The sequence below is a fragment of the Carcharhinus amblyrhynchos genome, chromosome 1 (genome assembly GCF_965287045.1).
Source record: "Carcharhinus amblyrhynchos chromosome 1, sCarAmb.v2.hapA, whole genome shotgun sequence".
In the NCBI taxonomy this organism is placed as follows: domain Eukaryota; kingdom Metazoa; phylum Chordata; class Chondrichthyes; order Carcharhiniformes; family Carcharhinidae; genus Carcharhinus; species Carcharhinus amblyrhynchos.
In genome coordinates this window covers 75,035,070-75,055,314 of record NC_137324.1, presented here as the reverse complement: position 1 = coordinate 75,055,314, position 20,245 = coordinate 75,035,070, and the positions used below count along the sequence as shown (strand labels likewise).

Genomic DNA, 20,245 nt, shown 5'->3' with positions numbered 1-20,245 from the left:
TCCTCCAGTTGAAGGACACAGAACACTTCAATCTCTACATAGATGAGCACAGAGTAAATCAGAAATAAAAAAGAACTATTTCCAATGATGGAAGTAACCATTAGACACAGATTTAAGGTAATTAGCAGAAATCAAAAAAAAGACCTTTAGTTAACAAATTGTTATAGTCTGGAATGGTGAAGGAAGATTCAGTTATAAATTTCAAAAGAAGATTAGAGAATTGCTTGAGGGCAAACTAATTTAAGGGCTACAGGGAAAGAACAGGGGATTGGTATTAATTGGATGACTCAAGGAACTAACACGATAGATTGAATGACCTCCTGATCTAGTTTTATAAATGCACAACCATGTGTGTAACACCAGTTAGAATGTAAACAGGACTCTCTGTGCTACTTGTGTTTCAATACAAGTTATCAGTCTCACTCAGGAATGCTCATGGAACAATTTCTACTATTGTAGTAAGGAATGCTTTCCTAGGGAGTTAAATTGGCTGAGCAAAGCAACATGCAAATTGTGATATGAAAGAGGATTGCATAATATTTATGGAAGGTGTAGGCAGTGCCCTGCCCCTCTGCTTTGTTAGCTTCCTTTCAAACCCTCCTCAACACCTACCTTTTTGACAAAACATTTGGTCTTCCTAGTATTTCCTTCTTTGGTTCAGCTTTATGAAATAGAACAGCTTAGAATCATAGAGGTCTCGAGCACAAAGAAAGGCTCTTCAGCCCATCAAGTTTGCATTGGTTAAAGATGAACCACCCAACTATTCTAATCCCATTTTCCAGCACTTGATCCATAGCCTTGTAGTAAGGAATGCTTTCCTAGGGAGTTAAATTGGCTGAGCAAAGCAACATGCAAATTGTGATATGAAAGAGGATTGCATAATATTTATGGAAGGTGTAGGCAGTGCCCTGCCCCTCTGCTTTGTTAGCTTCCTTTCAAACCCTCCTCAACACCTACCTTTTTGACAAAACATTTGGTCTTCCTAGTATTTCCTTCTTTGGTTCAGCTTTATGAAATAGAACAGCTTAGAATCATAGAGGTCTCGAGCACAAAGAAAGGCTCTTCAGCCCATCAAGTTTGCATTGGTTAAAGATGAACCACCCAACTATTCTAATCCCATTTTCCAGCACTTGATCCATAGCCTTGTATGCCTTGGCATTGCAAGTGAACATCTAAATACTTCTTAAATGTTATGAGGGTCTCTGCCTCCACCACACTTTCAGTAGTGAGTTCGAGATTTCCAGCACCCTCTAAGTGAAAATGTTTTCCTCAAATACCATTTCAACCTCCTACCCATTACCTTAAATTTGTGCCCCCGGTCATTGATCCCTCCACCAAGGGTCCAACTCCTCATTTGGTAAACTCATGAGTTGCGTACTGCAATAAAACCAAAACAATTGTTGTAGAAATAGTTGTTACTGAAAAATGAAACAACATTGCTGACTTGGATGTGTATCAATTTGTTCTTCAGCCCTTTTCCCCCACTGAACAAAATAATTTTGTGGATTTTGAATGGAGGAGCTGCACCACCAACAAATTGAAATTAAGCAATTGCAATGTCTTGAATAATTCCAGTTAAAATGGTGGCACAGAAACTTCCAAAAAGTTTCTTGTAACAATGCTAGAAGTTGCAAATGGTTTGCCACCATCCCATTTCATTTGAAAAGCACTTTTTGACATTAAGTCTTCCACAGCACTGAAAATTGTGGTTAATTGAATATTGAGTAGGGCTGCTAAAGAAAAACAGCAGCATTGTCACCAAGTTGCACTTGAACGAACACTTTTGAATTTGCATTGAGTTACTTTGATGAATTCTGATGCATTTCTCGGTCTGTTTCCTACAGTAATCTGCCTGGTGGGATTAGGTTTGGTGGTTTTTTTCTTCAGTTTGCTGCTGTCAATATTCCGCTCCAAGTATCATGGGTATCCCTACAGGTAGGCACAGTCAAGTCTTTTGATCTTAATCAACTCACTTTGAGGTAGTTGCAGATAATGATGAATGAACACAACATTTATTATTCATTCTTGTTAAAGAAGCTGTAATTCCTTAACTCTAACATTCAACAATGCAACAGAATTCCAAATAAAAGATGGCATAGAGAAAATATGACTAACACTTTGTATCATGGGAGATTCACTAAGCTTCAAAATGCTTCTGAATGAATATACATCATCTGAAATTCACTGTGTTGCAAAACAAAAATATTTTTTGGGGTAAAGGTGAAGATCCAAGTCTTTGCTGGCTGGAGATGAATTCTAGGAAAGTATTACAGGACTGATTTTTCTTTCTTGGCGCTTGGCAGTAAAGGGCCAAATTGTTATTTTTAAAAATGGACTGATTTGAGTCAGATGTAGAGGAAGAGGCTAGTGTTTCAGTAGATGGCATGGTGGCACAGTGGTTAGCACTGCTGCTTCACAGCACTAGGGGCCCAGGTTTGATTGGGTCAATGTCGATGCCAAGTCTGCATGTTCTCCCTGTGTCTGGGTGGATTTCCTCCAGGTGCTCCAGTTCGACCCATAGTCTGAAAGATGTGCTGGTTAGGTGCATTGGCCATGCTAAATTCTCCCTCAGTGTACCCAAACAGATGCTGGAGTCTGGCGACTAGGAGATTTTCACAGTAACTTCATTGCAGTGTTAATGTAAGCCTGCTTGTGACACTAATAAATGAACTTCAAAAAAAATTTTTTCCATGTCCAAATTGCTTCTAATCTGCCCATTTCCATCTTTATCTGAGAGCAGGTAGTGGCTGATCGGCTAGCCTGATTCAGTGAGGGGTTGGAACTTTTCATATGCTAATAAGGCTCATGGTTTTGTAGTTTAACAGCTGCCAGGTTTCCTGAGTGTTATGGACTCTCTAAATCACAATCCTCCATTTATTCTTATCCAAACTGATCACAGTGTAACCTGAACTGCAGAGTTCACGGCCCTGAGTGCTGATTACCAGACAATAGAGCTACCTGGTGATCACCCAGCACATCAAATGAACTGAACCTGCCTTAAAACAGCCAGGTTCCGTGGCAATAATGTCAAGATGCCTACTTGCCATCCAGCATTGCTGAAATAAGGAAAGGGGGAGGATGGAAAATTATCCCATTGCTTTATATAATGTTGTTTGTGAAAGGATTCAGGATATGTGAATAGCATTTTTTCTGTTTAATTACTACTGTTAGGGCTTTGCAATTGCATTCCCTAATCCATCATGGCCACACAATAATATGCATGAGTAACATAACTATTAAAAAGCTGCTATCTAGGCATTCAACCTGCTATATGTCAAAACAACTGTCTGTTTAAATGCAAGCACTTCAAAAGGTCATTCTACAAAAACACCACAGGTTTTCTCTTTTTTGCATTCATTTTAGTTAATGATAGTCATCATCTATTATCATTTTCATAACCCTGATGCCTTTTACACTGCAGAACTGAAGTCTTGAACTTAATTTGATTTTTTTTTCAGCCTTTAGTTCCACATGTCAGTAAGTTAAGCATCCTCAGAATGATTAAGATGGAAACTGCTATATTTCTCACAGACTAAACCCCAAAAGTGGTTCATTTGAAGTAACTGAAAAGTTAGAGAAGGAAAACAGAGACATGTGTCATGTTTCAGCTGCCCTTTTTTCACGAGCTGTACCAGCTGCGGCCTGTACTTGAAAGAACAGAATTTTATAATGATGCTGAAAACAGCAATATCTAGAGATTTCACAGACATAACCTGCCTCATTGTAACTTGCACAGACTTTAAATAGTGTGAAAGACCATAGGCCATGATTTAGACAAGTATTACTGGAAGAAGGTTAAAATGTTACTCTCAAAATGCGTAGACATGTCCAGCAGAGGTATGATGATGAGTATATCAGAGATTTTATAATTCTTAAAAAAAATGCAATACCTTACAACCTATCCCCCGGACCTCAGCAGAATGGAAAATTAGCTCTCACCTCCTACCTGAAGCTGGTGCCAGATCAGAGATAAAAATCTTGCTGCACAGCAAGATCAGAACTCCTGCAGCAAATGTCTATCTCCCAGTGGATCAGAATCCTGGAAGTCCCTCTCTAACAGTGCTGTGGATGTTCATTAAACACATGGGCAGTACTGGTTAAAAGAGGCAGAAGACCACCCCCTTCTCAAGGGAAATTAGGAATTGGCAATAAATGTTGGCCTATGAAGCGATGGCAACATCCCATCAAATAAATGGGAAAAACAACCACCCCAGAGAATAGTGGCAAGTTTGAAGTTTGAGATGGGATTGGCAGGTGAGGCAAGAGGGAAATGGTGCTGATGTAAACTTGGAAAACACGGGGGGGCGTGGAAGGGGGGCAGCATAATCTGAATCAAAAACTGATTGACGTTTTTTAACAGTAACTTGAAAGAGAAGACAGTGTCTTTGTGATCTTTGAAAGACAGGTAGTAAGATGTCAACTGCAGTGGAGGCATCGTTAGGAAGAGGGAGTGTTGGTGGGTGGCTGGAGATAAGTGTCAATTTTAACACCATGAGAAAAAGAAAGAAGACTATCTTGAACAGCAGCTGCAGACCGGGAGTGGTGTCAGCATTAGTGATAGAAAGAATGTCAGTAGAAACCGATGAACCAAGGAGATGAAGGAAAAATGAGCCAGCAAAAGCTGAGGGGAAAGGGGAGAGAGTGTGAGTGTAAATAGAGAGGAGAGGAGCTCCTGCATATATTAGGGGAAGAGGGGGTTGAGTACTTCCTTACTACTGTAACAACCATATAAATTATTTTAATGTAAATTAGCATTTAGATTTAGAAAATATCATTACAGATCCTCAATTGACTGTAATTTCACTTCAAGAATGGAGGGAAAAGCAATGTGCAGAATCTTCTGATAAATTGTGTTGGTTTCAGCATCAAAACCAGTGTATAGCTGTACAGCCATGTTTTCTCACCAAATTCCCTGGTGCTCTGTGCACAGAGAGTCTGTTGGCTTAGTTTTTGCCATCAGCCTGGTGGGGTGGGGCCTGGGGACCCACCTTTAAAAGCCACACAGATCTGTGTTGAAGAAAAACTGCCTCAAGCCCCCCACCACCATAAGCTTCTGCTCTCCTCACCCCCCTGCCCCCCACTCGTTTAAATGACAAAGTCTTGGGTAAACCTACAAGTAAAGTTATAGCAACTGCATATCTCACTGCACTTTCAGAGCAACTAAAAATCGCAGCCCTGTACTCAGATGGTTTTGTTTCTTTGAAGCTGTTGATCTCATTAGTTTGGGTGTGTGCATAAAGAATACTTCACAATTTGCTCTCCTTTAAATGTTGCATTCAATGGGCAGCGAGATCTGTGACCTATAAAAAATAGTATATTGCCATTTAAAAATGTTCTTCTCTTCCAGCTTTTTGATAAAGTAACAAATGGAATCACACAGAAAGACCCACGGATGTCCATGAATATATCGACCAACTGAGGAGAAAATACTTGATAGTTGGGTTAGCCAGACAATGTTAAAAAATGTTAACAGTTCACTGCTACACTTGTGGAATTGTAAAAGTGCCATTTAGATGTGAGTCTGTGTTTTTGCTTTCACTTTGTCTTTCTTATCTATAGATTGATTTATTAGTTTGAATTGCTGTGAAAGATGGTGTACAAATGATCATAAATATAACAAATTGCAAGAACCTCTGTTAGACTTTGTGTAAATTTCTTGGCACAACACAACACATTTCACAAAAGCGTTTAATGTTCTTGTCAGGTTTTTGAAGAGGCACTGAAACGTGTTTTATCAAGTGGAGCCTGGGGACAAGATTATGTGTGCGACACAGGAAATTAACTCAAGCTTAACGAAAAGTAACTTCATTCATCCTCTGCATTTAAAGTTTCAGTGCCGCTCCAAACAAGGATTTGTTAGGAAAGATTTAATCATACATCTTGTCGGTATGAGTTGGCAAATTTTATTTTTCAAAAATAATTTTCTTGGTGGTGGGGTCACATTTAGAATTTGTAGCATTATATAACACATAGCAGCAAGACTGTCAGCTGCAAGCTTTCACTTAGGTTTTGAACTCTTTAAATCATAACCTAACAGTGAACTTAGAATTGTTCACAGATCAGTAAATGATACTCCATCGTCCCAAACACTCATTCAACATGCATTTCTAGCAGATTTGAGATTGAATGTTTAAAATTACAGCTGCTGCAACTATATATTGTTTTCAACAATCTTACTTCACAATTAGTGTCTTTTCACAGTTGATAAATTTGCTGGCCAGTTCAGTATCCTTCATCTGCAATGCACATCATTAGCCCAAGTTTGTAAGCCAAAATCATTTATATTTTCAGGGTTGGAAAGCCTCAGGAGACCTATAGAATGGTGGTTTGGATACAGATGGGGAAAATACGCCCTCATTTGTGACATACCTTATTTTTGCGGCAGTGAAAGGGCCGAGGCATGAATCACACAGGCAAGAAAACTGACCATCAGGGCAATTGGAAATTAGTGCTGAGTTCAAACTGACCTCATTTTCATTGTTCCAAGTATCTTAACCGACAGTGTGGGTGTTACAGTTTTATGGAGTATAAGTAAACTTTTGTGAAGGGTGGAGAAGATTTATTTAAATGTCATAATCTGAAGTTTTAAAAAAATATACAGCCCTTTAAACATGGAAAAAAAAACAGGTTTAAATGGTTTGAGTTAAACACCTATTGGACTAGTATGACTGATAGGCCAGATTAGAAAAACAACATGACCATTTATCATCATGACTATCTATACATCCGCAGATGTAAGTTATTTGTTAACATTTCCCTAGGACTGTTATTAAAGCTAAGGTTGTTTTGAATGCTTGGCTGACTTTCAAAGGTACAAAACCTTTGTGGATGAATGAATTCACATTTTGATTGACAGTTTGAAGACCTGTTAAAGGTTTTCTTATCTTTGATGTGGTTATTGAATAGAAGTTCTTTTAAAAAACACAGAACAATTGAGATGAATTAAAATCTTTGAATGCGCTTCATGAAACAGTTTTTTTAAGTATAAAATGTGTGTGTGTGAAAGTTCTATTAAATTAGAACCATAGAATCACTACAGTATAGAAGGAGGCCATTCAGCCCATCAAATCTGCACCAGCCCTCTGAATGACCATCCTACTCAGACTCTCCATTCTGCCCTACCCCTGTAACCCTGTGCATTTACCATTGCTAATCCACCTAATTTACCCATTTTTAGACACTAAGGAACAATTCAGCATGGCCAATCCACCTAACCTGCACATCTTTAGACTATGGGGGGAAACACCTAGAGGAAACCCATGCAGGCAGGAGGGAAATATGCAAGTTCCACAATGACAGTTACCCAAGGCTGGATTCAAACCCAGGTCTCTGGCACTAAGAAGCAGCAGTGCTAACCACTATGCCAACATTAGATTTTAATTCATTTCTACTTAGCTCTTGATATCTATCCACAGTAAATAGTGGAAGAATGGCCAGGAAGATGGCATGGTGACATGAGTGCTCATGGGGGTGAGTGGGGAATGAGCTGAGATAGAGGAGGACATAGGGACTGATTGGAAAGGTGAGGGCTGGAGGGCCTAACAGCTTCTAAAACAACTGGGAAAAAGTCTTAGAATTGAGGTGAAACTTCTAACCAATCCACCTTAGCATTCAGCCACTAAGCTACCCAACTTGGTATTGAAAATCTTAGAGTATGCTATTCATGCACTCTCCACACCACTTTGTTTCTTCCATGCCCCCACACATCTTTGATACCCCCATGCTTCCACTGCATATGCATTATGTACAGAGATTGTGAGCCTTTAATGACACTGGGATGTCTTTGAAATGCTCAGGAAGTGGAGGAAAAACAAATATTCAAACTCCAGTTGAAATAAAGTATTCCTCTTTAGGGGAGGTGATGCCTAGTGGTATTATCACTAGACTGTGAATTCAGAAGCACAGTTAATGCTCTGGGGACCTGGGTTTGAATCCCACCACAGCAGTTGGTGGAATTTGAAAGCAGTAAAAAATATCTGGAATTAAGAACCTACTGCCGATTGTTGGAAAAACCTATCTGGTTCACTAATGTGCTTTAGGGAAGGAAATCTGCTGTCCTTACCAGGTCTGGGCTATATGTGACTCCAGACCACAACAATGTGGTTGATTTTTAACTGCTTTCCGAGAGCAACTAGGCATGGTCAATAAATGCTGAACAGCCACCAATGTCTATGTCCCATGAATGAATAATAAAAAGTTCATAAAATTGCCATTCAAACACACAGCCACTTAAATACTCCATGAACAAACTATCTTGACTCAAGTGCTGATTAATTTGTCCAAATTAACAAAAAGCCATTCAAAAACTTCTTCAAAATATTAAACCCATAAAACTGGCAATCAAACAAACTATACAAGCCCTATCACAGCTGTGACAATATCCTGAGTTGAACCTTAGGTGGAATTCTCCAACCTCACCCGCGGCTGGGATTATCTAGGTCCCACTGCTAAGCGACAAATTCTCCATTCTTGCTGGTAGTGGTGATGGCATAAGCAAGATTAAAAAATTCCAGCCCATGTATTCATTATGGGCCTATACTGTACAGCTAAATAAAGAAACTCAATGGAGCTCAATGCAATACAGTGTTTGAAGTTACATAAGAACATAAGAAATAGGAGCAGGAGTAGGCCATCTAGCCCTTCGAGCCTGCCCCGCCATTCAATAAGATCATGGCTGATCTGTTGTGGCTCAGTTCCACTTTCCCGCCCTCTCCCCATAACCCTTAATCCCCTCTCTTATCAAGAACCCATCAACCCGCTTCTTAAAAATATTTAGCGAGGCAGCCTCCACCACTTCAACGGGCAGAGAATTCCAGAGATTCACCACCCTTTGAGTGAAGAAGTTCCTCCTCAACTCCGTTCTAAACCGCCTCCCCTTTATCTTGAGGCTGTGCCCCCTAGTCCTACTGTCTTTTTTGAGCGGGAAGAGTCTCTCCACCTCTATCCTATCCATCCCATTCATCATCTTATACGTCTCAATGAGATCTCCCCTCATTCTTCTAAACTCTAACGAGTACAAGCCTAGTTTATTCAGCCTCTCCTCATAGCTCAATCCCCTCAACTCCGGTATCAGCCTAGTAAACCTCCTCTGCACTCCCTCCAGGGCCAAAATATCCTTGCGCAGGTGCGGCGCCCAAAACTGCACACAGTACTCCAGCTGCGGCCTCACCAATGCCCTATACAGCCGCAGCAAGACCTCCCTACTTTTATATTCAATCCCCCTCGCTATGAAGGCCAGCATCCCATTCGCCTTCCTGACCACCTGCTGCACCTGCAAGCTGGGTTTTTGCGACTCATGCACAAGTTGCCTGACCAGTTGTCCAGCCATCTGTTTCTTTTTCCTTTGAAAGGCTAACCCTTTGGAATTTCAAAGATCTCTGGCATCTGTTCAGTATTTTTCTCAAAGTCTTGAATCATAGAATCCACAGGGCAGAAGAAGGCCATTTGGCCCATCAAGCCTGCACTGACTACAATCCCATCCAGGTCCCAACCTACAATCCCATATATTTAAGAACGTAAGAAATAGGAGCAGGAGTAGGCCATCTAGCCCTTTTACCCTGCTAATTCCCCTGGCACTAAGGGGCAATTTTCCATCACCAATCAACCTAACCCAGACATCTTTGGAGAGTGGGAGGAAACTGGAGCATCCGGAGGAAACTCACACAGACAAGGGGAGAATGTGCAAACTCCACACAGTGAACCAAAGCCAGAACTGAACCCATGTCCCTGGCACTGTGAGGCAACAGTGTTAACCACTGTGCCACCGAACCACCCTGGATCTCTGGACTTTAAAACAATATAAATCTCAAACCACAGAATCCAGATGACCCATTAAAATTATGATGTGGAGATGCCGGCATTGGATTGGGGTGGGTACAGTAAGAAGTCTCACACCACCAGGTTAAAGCCCAATGGTTTATTTGGAATCACAAGCTTTTGGAGCGCAGCTCCTTCATTTGGTGAGTGACCTGAATGAGTGAACGACTCATCTGATGAAGGAGCAGTGCTCCAAAAGCTCATGATTCCAAATAAACCTGTTGTGAGACTTCTTACTGTATCCATTCAAATTAGATTCTCAATACTGTTGAACGCAAAAGAGCATTTTACCCAGCACTAACTTCACAGTGCTTGTCAATTTAATGGTCACATCCTTTAAGGACAGAACGTTATGATCAATCACAGCATTAAAAACATATTGGGAAGTAACTTACTCTGCGTGGCAATCGGCTTCAGATTGTTATCCGCACCCACTTACCTGTTCTGTTTCCTCAGTGCCTGTCTTGCCCAGCATTCCTGTTTACAGGCAGTGTAGCAGGTCTCTTTGCCCACAATCAGAGTCCAAAAGAATCATAACAAAAGAGGACATACACCTTTGTTTTACAGCTTCCGTACAGCAGTTTAAAGGTTCTTTTGAAAATAATAGGCGAAAGTAAGTAATATAAATGGATGGGATTTGGGGGTGAAGGGGTTGGACATCAAAGGGGGACAGCGGAGTTGGACATTGGGGAGGGGGAAGGCTTAGCATGGGAGGGTGTGGGCGTCAGACATGCAATGGTGGCAGGGTCGGACATAAGTTGTTTAGGAAGTTGGGTTGGGAGATATCAGCTCAGGTTGGGAGGGGGTTCAGCTGGGTTGGGTGGGACAATGGGGGAATCCTATGCACATGGGGAATAGAAGGTGGGAACTCCATGGGGGGGGCAGCGGTCAAGGAGTTATTATAGGGTGTGCTTTGAGAGTGATGGATGTGGGAGTCTCCTGAGGATTGGGAGTGTTGAGTCCTGTGCAGGTTCTGGTCTGGGTATTTAAAATAGTTACACGGAAGATGAAGTTATGAGCAGTTTTATTCTAACATTTTCAGAATAATTAGAGTAACACTGGCAAAACCATCCAAAGTTAGCAACTTATATCGCTTTGTCAGATGGTTCCCAGTGCAGTGCAAAAGGGAAGTCAGTGCTTCTGGATAATTGCTGCATAAAACCTTATCTGGAGCATCTGAGAGGGAATCTCAACTGTATCTGTGGGGTACCCTCCAAATTCAATGTTGGGAAGCCAGGAAGTTACTGGACCGTTAACTCATCACTATGCATCATATGTTATGACATTTGAAGTTGGCAAGACTTTTTAAACTTCCCTATCAAAAGCTTCTGGATTCCACGCCAAGCTTCCTTCAAGGTTCATGAATTGACTTACCTGTTGTTGTTCCTCCAGCCATCAGGAAACCACCCACATCAAAGAAAATAGTGATGTCAGGGAAAATTGACTTGCAGCAGGCATATCAATGGCAACCCTGATGTCATTTGCATTGGATTCCCTGCATGGGAAAAATAATGTCTATTGGGAAGGGTTTGTTAAGTTTAAAATTATGTCCACCCACTAAACCTCAAGGTTGAGTGGGTTTTTTCAGTGTCGGAAGAGGGATCATTTGGACCTTAGAATGTGTACGATGTCTTCCCATTGAGCAGCAGGGTCATTCTAATCAATGGTATAGTCAATGAAAGTGCTGCTGAGGCTGATAAGTGGATCATTCACTTTTCTGCATTAATTTGAGCAGCACATTGGAATTGCAGTGATGCCTGGGAATGAGTAATAGACACAAAAGGAAAGATTTGGTGGGCCGAAGGGCCTGTTGCTGTGCTGCACTTTTCTTTGTTCTTTGTATATCACACTTCAGATCCTTGCAGAGTGCTTCTGATCCAATGAAATATTTTCGAAATGTAGTCATTGCTGTACCAAAGGAGAGATGGCAGCAATTTGCAAATATAAGTTTTCAAAAAAAACAATAAAATAACTGGATAAATGACCAATGAACAGTTTTAAGTATCGGTTGAAGGATAAATATAGGTAAGGGTGTCAGGGTGAATTTCCCAACTCATTTTTAAAATGATATTATAGGATCTTTTATAGCCACCTGAGAGGACAAATGAAGTCTTTGTCTAGCAGCTAACCAGAAGGGCGTTGCACCTAACGGGGCAGCGCTTCTTCAGTACTACATTGGAGTGTCAGAATGAACTTTGTACTCAGTTACCTGGAGTGTGAATTGAACCCATAACCTTTTGGCTCAGGTGGGAATGTTACCAATGAATGAGTGCTGGCACCTTTCTTGAGAGTAGTGATGAACCTGCCAACCACAACTGTTGGTGCATTCATCAGTTGGCTTTGATTATATGTGGCCTTACATGAGAAAACACATAAATCCAGTTCTGAGAGATTTTAAAAGTCCCAGCATTTCAATTTTAGTATTTAGCTTTCATTTCCATTATTGCTACCTCATGGATATTCATAGAATCCCTTCAGTGCTGAAGGAGGTCATTTGGCCCATCAAGTCTGCTCCGACTCTCTGATGGAGCATCTTATCCAGGCCCTTTCCCAGTAACTCCACACATTTACTATCTCTCATTCTTAATCCAGTCTTTTTTTCCCTTGCTTTATTTTTCCTTTCAGTGCCGAATTTGACATTGAATTTACCCATTTTACTGCACCCTCTTTAATCTTTCTGCTGTTTAGGCAAATAGACAGTATTCCACCACACTTGTAGAGGGTGAACAGGGTTTGGGGAGTCAGGAGGTGAGTTATTTGTTGCAGAATTCCCAGCCCCTGACCTGCTCTTGTAACCACTGTATTTATATGGCTGGTCCAGTTCAGTTTCTGGTCAATGATAACTTCCCAAGATGTTGATAGTGGGTGGTCAGCAACTGTCGAAGAGTGCAAAAGTCCTCATGATCTCAATGGCAGGACTTTCTGTCTCCTGTCCAGAAACAGCCACCCTGGCAAGCAGGAAGGCAGCAGAATGGCGACAACAAGGGAACCTCCTTGGTAATCGGGAGGGAAAAGAGATCTACAAAAGGGAAGACTGAGAATTGGTTTGGAGAAGTTTGGCAATCAGGTGGGTGCTTTCTTGAGGAGCCGGGGCAGGAGGGAGTACTTTGCTTTCTCTTGGTCCACATGGAGTACTAAAAGTGTCAGTTTGTATTAATTAAGCTCATGTTGAGCTGGCTTCTCCTACGTTTGTTTCACTGACATTTCCCCACCCCTAAGAAACCCCCATAGCAGCAATAAGTTTCAAATTGGGCTCCTAATGGACTGTGGGGTTGGGGGAGGTGTGGAAATTTATTTGCCAAGTATTGCTGTACAGACTTTGTTCCCAGGGGCAAATAGCACTTTAAGCTGCTATTGCATAGGTAACATAGCTTTCATCAAACATGTTATTGAAGAATTCCCCTGCCTCGAGGAATCGATTTAAAACTACGTAACACCATTATGCAATAAGCATAATGCAAATGAATTTCTGGCCCAAGAGTCCATTTAAATATGTTAATCAAGGGTCATGAAGTGTTGAGATTCACATTTTGTGCATTTAACTTTTTAACTCCCCCACACATCCTACACCCTTTCTGTCTCCGTACCATTCATAAAGGATGTAGATTTCGTAGTGAGGCCATTCTCATTTTGCATTTTCATTCATGCACTGACTACAATTTCAGCCGAACCTTTCTTAGAATCTTAGAATCCCTACAGTGCTGAAGGAGGCCACTCAGCGCCGACAACAATTCCACTCAGGCCCTATCCTACAACCCCACATATTTACCTCACTAGTCCCTCTAACCTACACACCCTGGGACACTAAGGGGCAATTTCACATAGCCAATCAATCTAACCCGCACATCTTTGGACCATAGGAGGAAACTGGCGCACCTGGAGGAAACCCATGCAGACATGGGGAGAATATGCAAACTCCACATGGACAGTGACCTAAGCCAGGAATTGAACCCGGATCCCAAGTGCTATGAGGCAGTAACGCTAATCACTGTGCCACCATGCACTGTTCTGTTGCACCCTGCGGACAAACTCTTCATTGAAGAATGGATGTCTGATCCATTGATATTTCCAGGAATTCCTGATGGCAGCCAAGAATCTGATCCCCAAGTGAAGCAACTGGGATTTGTTGCCAAGAGATTAAAAAGCGTACAGATTTGCATGCCATGTGATGCCTGATTTTGGTCCAGCTTTAAACACCACTGCTTACCAGAAGCAAAGCAACAATTATCAATATGCTCTGACGAAGGGTCATCAAAACATTGGCTCTATTCTTTCTCTACAGATGCTGTCAGAACTGCTGAAATCTTCCAGCATTTTCTGCTTTTGTTTCAGATTCCAGCATCCACAGTATTTTGCTTTTATCTTAATTATCAATAGGTATTACTTGCTACTGATTTGCCATCTTAATGTAATTTATTGTTGCAGATCATTGACAGCTCTCCTATCTTCCAAAAACTCCTAAAGCTTAATATTCTACTTTGCTTATAGTTTTAAATTTTATATCTGTGCATCCCAAAAAATTTAACCCTTGAAAATTAACATGACTTTAGATAGCAACAAAGACAAAACAGCAATAAATCAGAAAAGTAACCTCAGCCCAAAACAAAGTTTGTGAATTATAGATTCACATATATAAATATGAAAATCTGTGACTTCAATGGTGGTGGAGACAAATTCGATAGGGTCTTTTAAGAGTCTTCTGGATGAGTACATGGGACTTAACAGGATTGAGGGTTATAGGTGAACCTAGTAGGTAGGGATATCATCAGCGCAACTTGTGGGCCAAAAGGCCTGTTTGTGCTGTAGTTTTTCTATGTTCTATGTTCTATTAATGTACTCACCAGTCCATTGCTTCATCTGAGCTGCTCCAACACATGGACATTGGCAAGGAAGCAGTGAAGGCAGTTGAAAGTCTTGAAGTGGTTGATGTTGGAGTCTCGGCTGTTCCACAGCTCAAAAATGACATGGTTAGACTCAGACATGCTCAGCATTGAAGTATTATCACTGGCTTCATGATTGGGGCCAGATGTTATGAGGTGAGTAGTTCAGAATAGGCATCAAACATAATGTTTGTCAGTTATTAGCCACTGAGATTTCAGCCAAGCTCTTCATATACCCCCAGTGATCAGTAAAGCATCCAAAGACAGGGGACCAAAGACCAGAGAGGGAGAGACTGAGAGATGAACAGGGCAAGGGCACCTCCTGGACCCCATTGCCAGTGCAGGGCACAGTCTCCACTGAGGGTGAGCTCGTAGCCCCTTTTGTTGTTTTGAGGACCCCAGTAGAGGTTATGACTCATAGTTTTGGAACTGCTGTTTAATACAATGAATAAGAGCTTCTCCTTTACCCCCTGAGTCTTGGGGGTGAAATTGACTTGGGTGCTAATACAAAAGGGGCATTAGCAAACCAGTCAATCCTTTTCAGCTGTAAATATTCTACATTTCATTTTGAAACTAGTGTTTTCAGTCTGGGTGTGTGTAGAGTACACTTGTATTCTCCAGCAGTGCACCAATCAGAATGCTCTATTAATTGGGATTTCTGATATCCCCCAATGTAAACCGTCACTTTAGCAACCAGAAGCCATTCAGAAATGATCCAACACCAGATCTCTGAGTGCTGTCAGGTCACATGGGTATGGCTAGTCAAATTTCTGGTAGCGGTGCTGCTACTCCTTTCTGGTAGACGTCACTACTTTGTGCATTTGGTATTGCGCTGTGCATTATCATGAATTATAAACCAAATCCTCTGAATCTCTAAAGAATGATTAGAGTTTTTAGGGTACTGTATTTTGTTTCTTGATCGGTGAGGACTTGTAAATTACTTTATATTTTATATGTTTTAATGTACAGTGCTTTAATTCTTTGAAAATGTACGCTACAAGTGCCGCACTGTATTCCATCAGTAAATGTAACTCCCTGCTAACCAATATTTTTGATTAGTCTGCACCACTCATTTCACACAGCATGTTAGATAACAAAAAAATCCTGTAGATATTTCTAGTTTGAAAATGACTCCCAATTTTGCAGTCTGCTCACTTTGCATTTTATGTCTTTGTTAAATCTCCATCTCTTTTCACTGTATTGTTTATTGACCAGTTTCAAATTGTTCCTGCTTTCACAACAGGTAGAATTTCTATCAAGATCTAGCCCCTGGCTTGCTATTCAGAATGCAGCTTAAATGTTAATGCATTAAAAACAGCAACTGACAGAATGACTGTTTCATCCTGTTAGCTGCTGGGAAGCAGCTGTATCAGTGACATCTCACTGTCGGCTCAAATTGGATTTTTTTTCCTCCCTGGCTTCTTTTTTGCAACTTTCATTAACATCACCCAAGTTAGAAACAGCTGACAGCTATACTGATTCCTTTGTAATGTGCTTTAAATTCCTATTCTGTAGTTGCCCTTTCCAATGGGCACTATTAAGACTTCATAAATTCCTGCTGCTTTTGTGGTCGCTTACAGCAGATGGTGGTCCTGTATTATTTGGAAAGTTTGACTGCAGGATTTTATTACATTCTGGGTGGGAATGAGAAAGGATTTGCCTCGTCACAATTCTCTCTCCATTATGCTCTTTTTCTGCCCGACATTTAATTTGAGATTAGTGCTGAAGGCATGGGGGCAGACACATTTCTCCTTTGTGCCAGAGGCGAAAATCAGTTCCAAGATGCATATGGGAGGGGTAAAAGAGCAGATCTCTATTTCCTGTGGATTACCAGGGCTTTCCTGAAGATCCGCAAGAGGGAAGGTGGTGAATTGCTAGTCCCTGGAACACATCCAAAGGGTAGGACAGCTTTGTAAATAAAGCAGGAAAGCTTTCTGCCTCATTATCACATATATATGCCAGGTCTCCATTAAGAAAGGCATTCAGGAAAGGCAGATGTCAAGCATTGTAACTAACCCTGATTAGATTAGAGAATCAGAGCTGTGATTCTGGGCAGCAGCTTGAAGAGTTACAGCTTGCAGCTGCTCCCCAGCCTAGGGTACAGGTGCAAACCAAAAAGACAACCTGTGTCTGGGGAATGTTGGGCCACTTGCTAATTACCTGCACTCTTAAATCCAGTTGTGTTCAGGTCATTTCTGAATAAACTTTGCGTGTGCCCTGTTTGATCTCTGCAGGAAGGGAATACAAAATAGGGACCCTATTGTTTTGCTTTGAAGTGTATTAAACATAATTATTAGATATGGTAGTATCTGAAATAGTGTAGCAACCGAGTTTATTTTGCTGTTAAAGGCAAGTCCAGTGCAGATTTGTTGAGTTCAGCAATAAACACTGCATATTTAAACAGCTTTTGATATTCGGTTCTATAAAGGATCAAAGCTTTTGAAGTTTCAGAAGAAGGATAAGTTTGTATTTTGTATTAGTTTGTTTAAAGAGTGAGATATTTATATCAAGGGAGCCAAGATGTGCGTCATTAGTAAAGGTTACAGCAAGTAAAACTAATTTGTAGAAAAATTGATTTTGGAAAAAAAAATCATGGGATGTGGGTGTCGCTGGCTAGGCCAGCATTTATTGGTTATCCTTAATTGCCCTTGAGAAGATGGTGTTGTACTCTCTTTTGGAACAGCTGCGTTCCCTGAGGTGCAGGTACACTCACAGTGCTGTTATGGAGGGAGTTCCAGGATTATGATCCAGTGACAGTGAAGGAATGCTCACATATTTCCAAGTTAGCATACTGCGTGACTTGGAGGGGAAATAGCTGGTGGTGGTTTTTTATCCTAAATTGGGCAATTGATCATTGCCTTGATGTCAATGGCAGTCACTCTCACCTCACCTCTTGAGTTCCTTTGTGTTTTTGTCCTGTCTAGACTAAGGCTGTAATGAGAAGCTGAGTGGCCCTGGCAAAACCCTGTACAAACGCCACACAGTCAGTCATCTAAGGCCAGGATTAAACCCAGGCTCCAGATGCTGTGAGGCAGCAGTGCTAACCACTGTGCCACCATGTTGCCCCTGATGAATAAATGTTGTTTGACAGTACCGTCACTGTCACCTTCCATCACTTTGCTGATGATCGAGAGCAGACTGATGGAGTGTTAATTAGTTTTGTTTGATTCGTCCTGCTTTTTGTGTGCAAGACAAAGGTGGACAATTTTCCACAAAGGCAAGCAGTGTTGTTGCTGTGCAGGAGCAGCTTGGCTAGGTGTGTAGCCAGTTCTGGAGCAGGTACTACTGTGGGGCCTATAACCTTCCCAGTATCCACTGCCTTCAACTGTTTCCTGTTGCCATATGGAGTGAATCAAACTGGCTGAAGACTGGCATCTGAGATGCTGGGGTCCATTGGAAGAGGCCGAGATGGATCATCCACTCGGCAAATGCTTCAGCCTTATCTTTTTCATTGATCTTTTGGGCTCCCCCAAAATAGAATGGGATATTTGTGGAGTTTCCTCCGCCAGTGAGTTGCTTAATTGTCCACCACCATTCACGACTGGATGTGGCAGGACTACTGAGCTTAGAGCTGATCGTTGGGAATGGGATTGGCTAGCTCTGACTATCCCATGCTGCTTATGCTATTTTGCACACAAGTAGTCCTGTGTTATGGCTTTATCAGGATGATACCTGATTTTTATGTATGCCTGGAGTTGCTTCTGACAGATCCTCCTTCACTTTTCATTGAGCCAGGGTTGATCACCTCGTTTAATGGTAATTGCCGAATGGGAAAGATGCTGGGCCATTAGCCTAAATACAATTTCTCAATTTGCAGTGGTCACTCCTACCAATACTGTCATGGACAAATGAATCTGCAATAGATCTCGTGGTGAGGACAAGGTCAAATCAGTTTTTCCTTCTTGCTTGTTCCCTCACCAGCTGCCCTGTCCTTTAGCAGATATGTCCTTTATGTAGTTACCCAGCTATTAAAGTCCCCAACTCAGAGAACATTCTGTGTCCTTGCCACACATAATGATTCTTCCAATTGGTGTTCAACATGGGAAAGTACTGATTCATCAGCTGAGATGGGAGGTTGGGAGCAATGGGAGCAGGGGAGGGGAGGGGACAGGGCATGGTAGGAGATTTCCTTGACTGATACCGTGAGACTTCATAGGGTCTAGAGTCAATGTATACTGTATACCAAGGCGCTGCCACTTCTGGTGGAACAGAACATAGTAAGAAGTCTCATAACACCAGGTTAAAGTCCGGTAGGTTTATTTGGTAGCACAAGCCACAAGCTTTCGGAACAATGCCCCTTCATCAGATGAGTAGGAGTTGTGTTCACAAGCAGGGCATATAAAGACACAAACTCAATTTACAAGATAATGGTTGGAATGTGAGTCTTTACAGGTAATCAGATCTCAAAGGTACAGACAATGTGAATGGAGAGAGGGTTAAGCACAGATTAAAGAGATGTGTACTGTCTCCAGCCAGGACTGCTAGTGAGATTTTGCAAGCCCAGGCAAGTTGAGGAGGTTACAAATAGTGTGACATGAACCCAAGATCTCGGTTGAGGCCGTCCTCATGTGTGCGGAACTTGGCTATCAGAGTCTGCTCAGCGATTCTGCATTGTCATGTATCGTGGAGGCTGCCTTGAAGAACGCTTACTGAAGATCAATGGCTGAATGCCCATGACTGCTGAAGTGTTCCCCAACAGGAAGAGAACAGTCCTGCCTGGTGATTGTCGAGCGGTGTTCATTCATCTGTTGTTGTAGTGTCTGCATGGTCTCCCCAATGTACCATGCCTCTGGACATCCTTTCCTGCAGCATATCAGGTAGACAATGTTGGCCGAGTTGCAAGAGCATGTGCCATGTAACTGGCGGATGGTGTTCTCACGTGAGATGATGGCATCCATTTTGATGATCCGTCTTGCAGAGGTTGCTGTGGCAGGGTTGTGTGGTGTGGTGCTCACTGTTCTCCTGAAGGCTGGGTAGTTTGCTGTGGACAATGGTCTGTTTGAGGTTGTGCGGTTGTTTGAAAGCAAGAAGTGTGGGGGTGGCCTTGGAGAGATGTTCATCTTCATCATGTTGAAGATTCTGGAGAAGATGTCATAACTTCTCCGCTCTGGGGAAGTATAGTACTTCCCTGGAGCGGAGAAGCTACAACACCTTCTCCGGACACAAGTTCTGCACACATGAGGATGGCCTCAACCAGCACCTTGGGTTCATGTCACACTATGTGTAACATCCATGACTTGCCTGGGCTTGCAAAATCTCACTAACTGTCCTGGCTGGAGACAATACACATCTCTTTAACCTGTGCTTAACCCTCTCTCTGCTCACATTGCCTGTACCTTTAAGACTTGATTATTTGTAAAGACTCGCGTTCCAACCATTATTTTGTAGATTGAGTTTGTATCTTTATATGACCTGTTTGTGAACACAACTCCCACTCACCTGATGAAGGTGTAGCGCTCTGAAAGCTTGTGGTTTGTGCTACCAAATCAACCTGTTGGACTTTAACCTGGTGTTGTGAGACTTCTTACTGTGTTTACCCCAGTCAACAC

General features: G+C 41.8%; 1 protein-coding gene across 3 annotated transcripts in view; it reads left to right on the top strand.

The window, feature by feature from the left end:
• tusc3 (tumor suppressor candidate 3) overlaps positions 1-5,634 on the top strand; it is a 350,535-nt gene extending 344,901 nt beyond the window's left edge. For 2 of the 3 annotated variants that reach the window (XM_080198162.1, XM_080198164.1), the window contains exons 9-10: positions 1,845-1,935; positions 5,348-5,634. In XM_080198162.1, the coding sequence (XP_080054288.1) occupies positions 1,845-1,935; positions 5,348-5,363 (107 nt within the window). In that variant the 3' untranslated portion in view covers positions 5,364-5,634. The remainder of the gene's footprint in view (positions 1-1,844; positions 1,936-5,347) is intronic. The other variant, XM_080198163.1, reaches the window with a different exon arrangement.
• Positions 5,635-20,245: the final 14,611 nt, after the last annotated feature.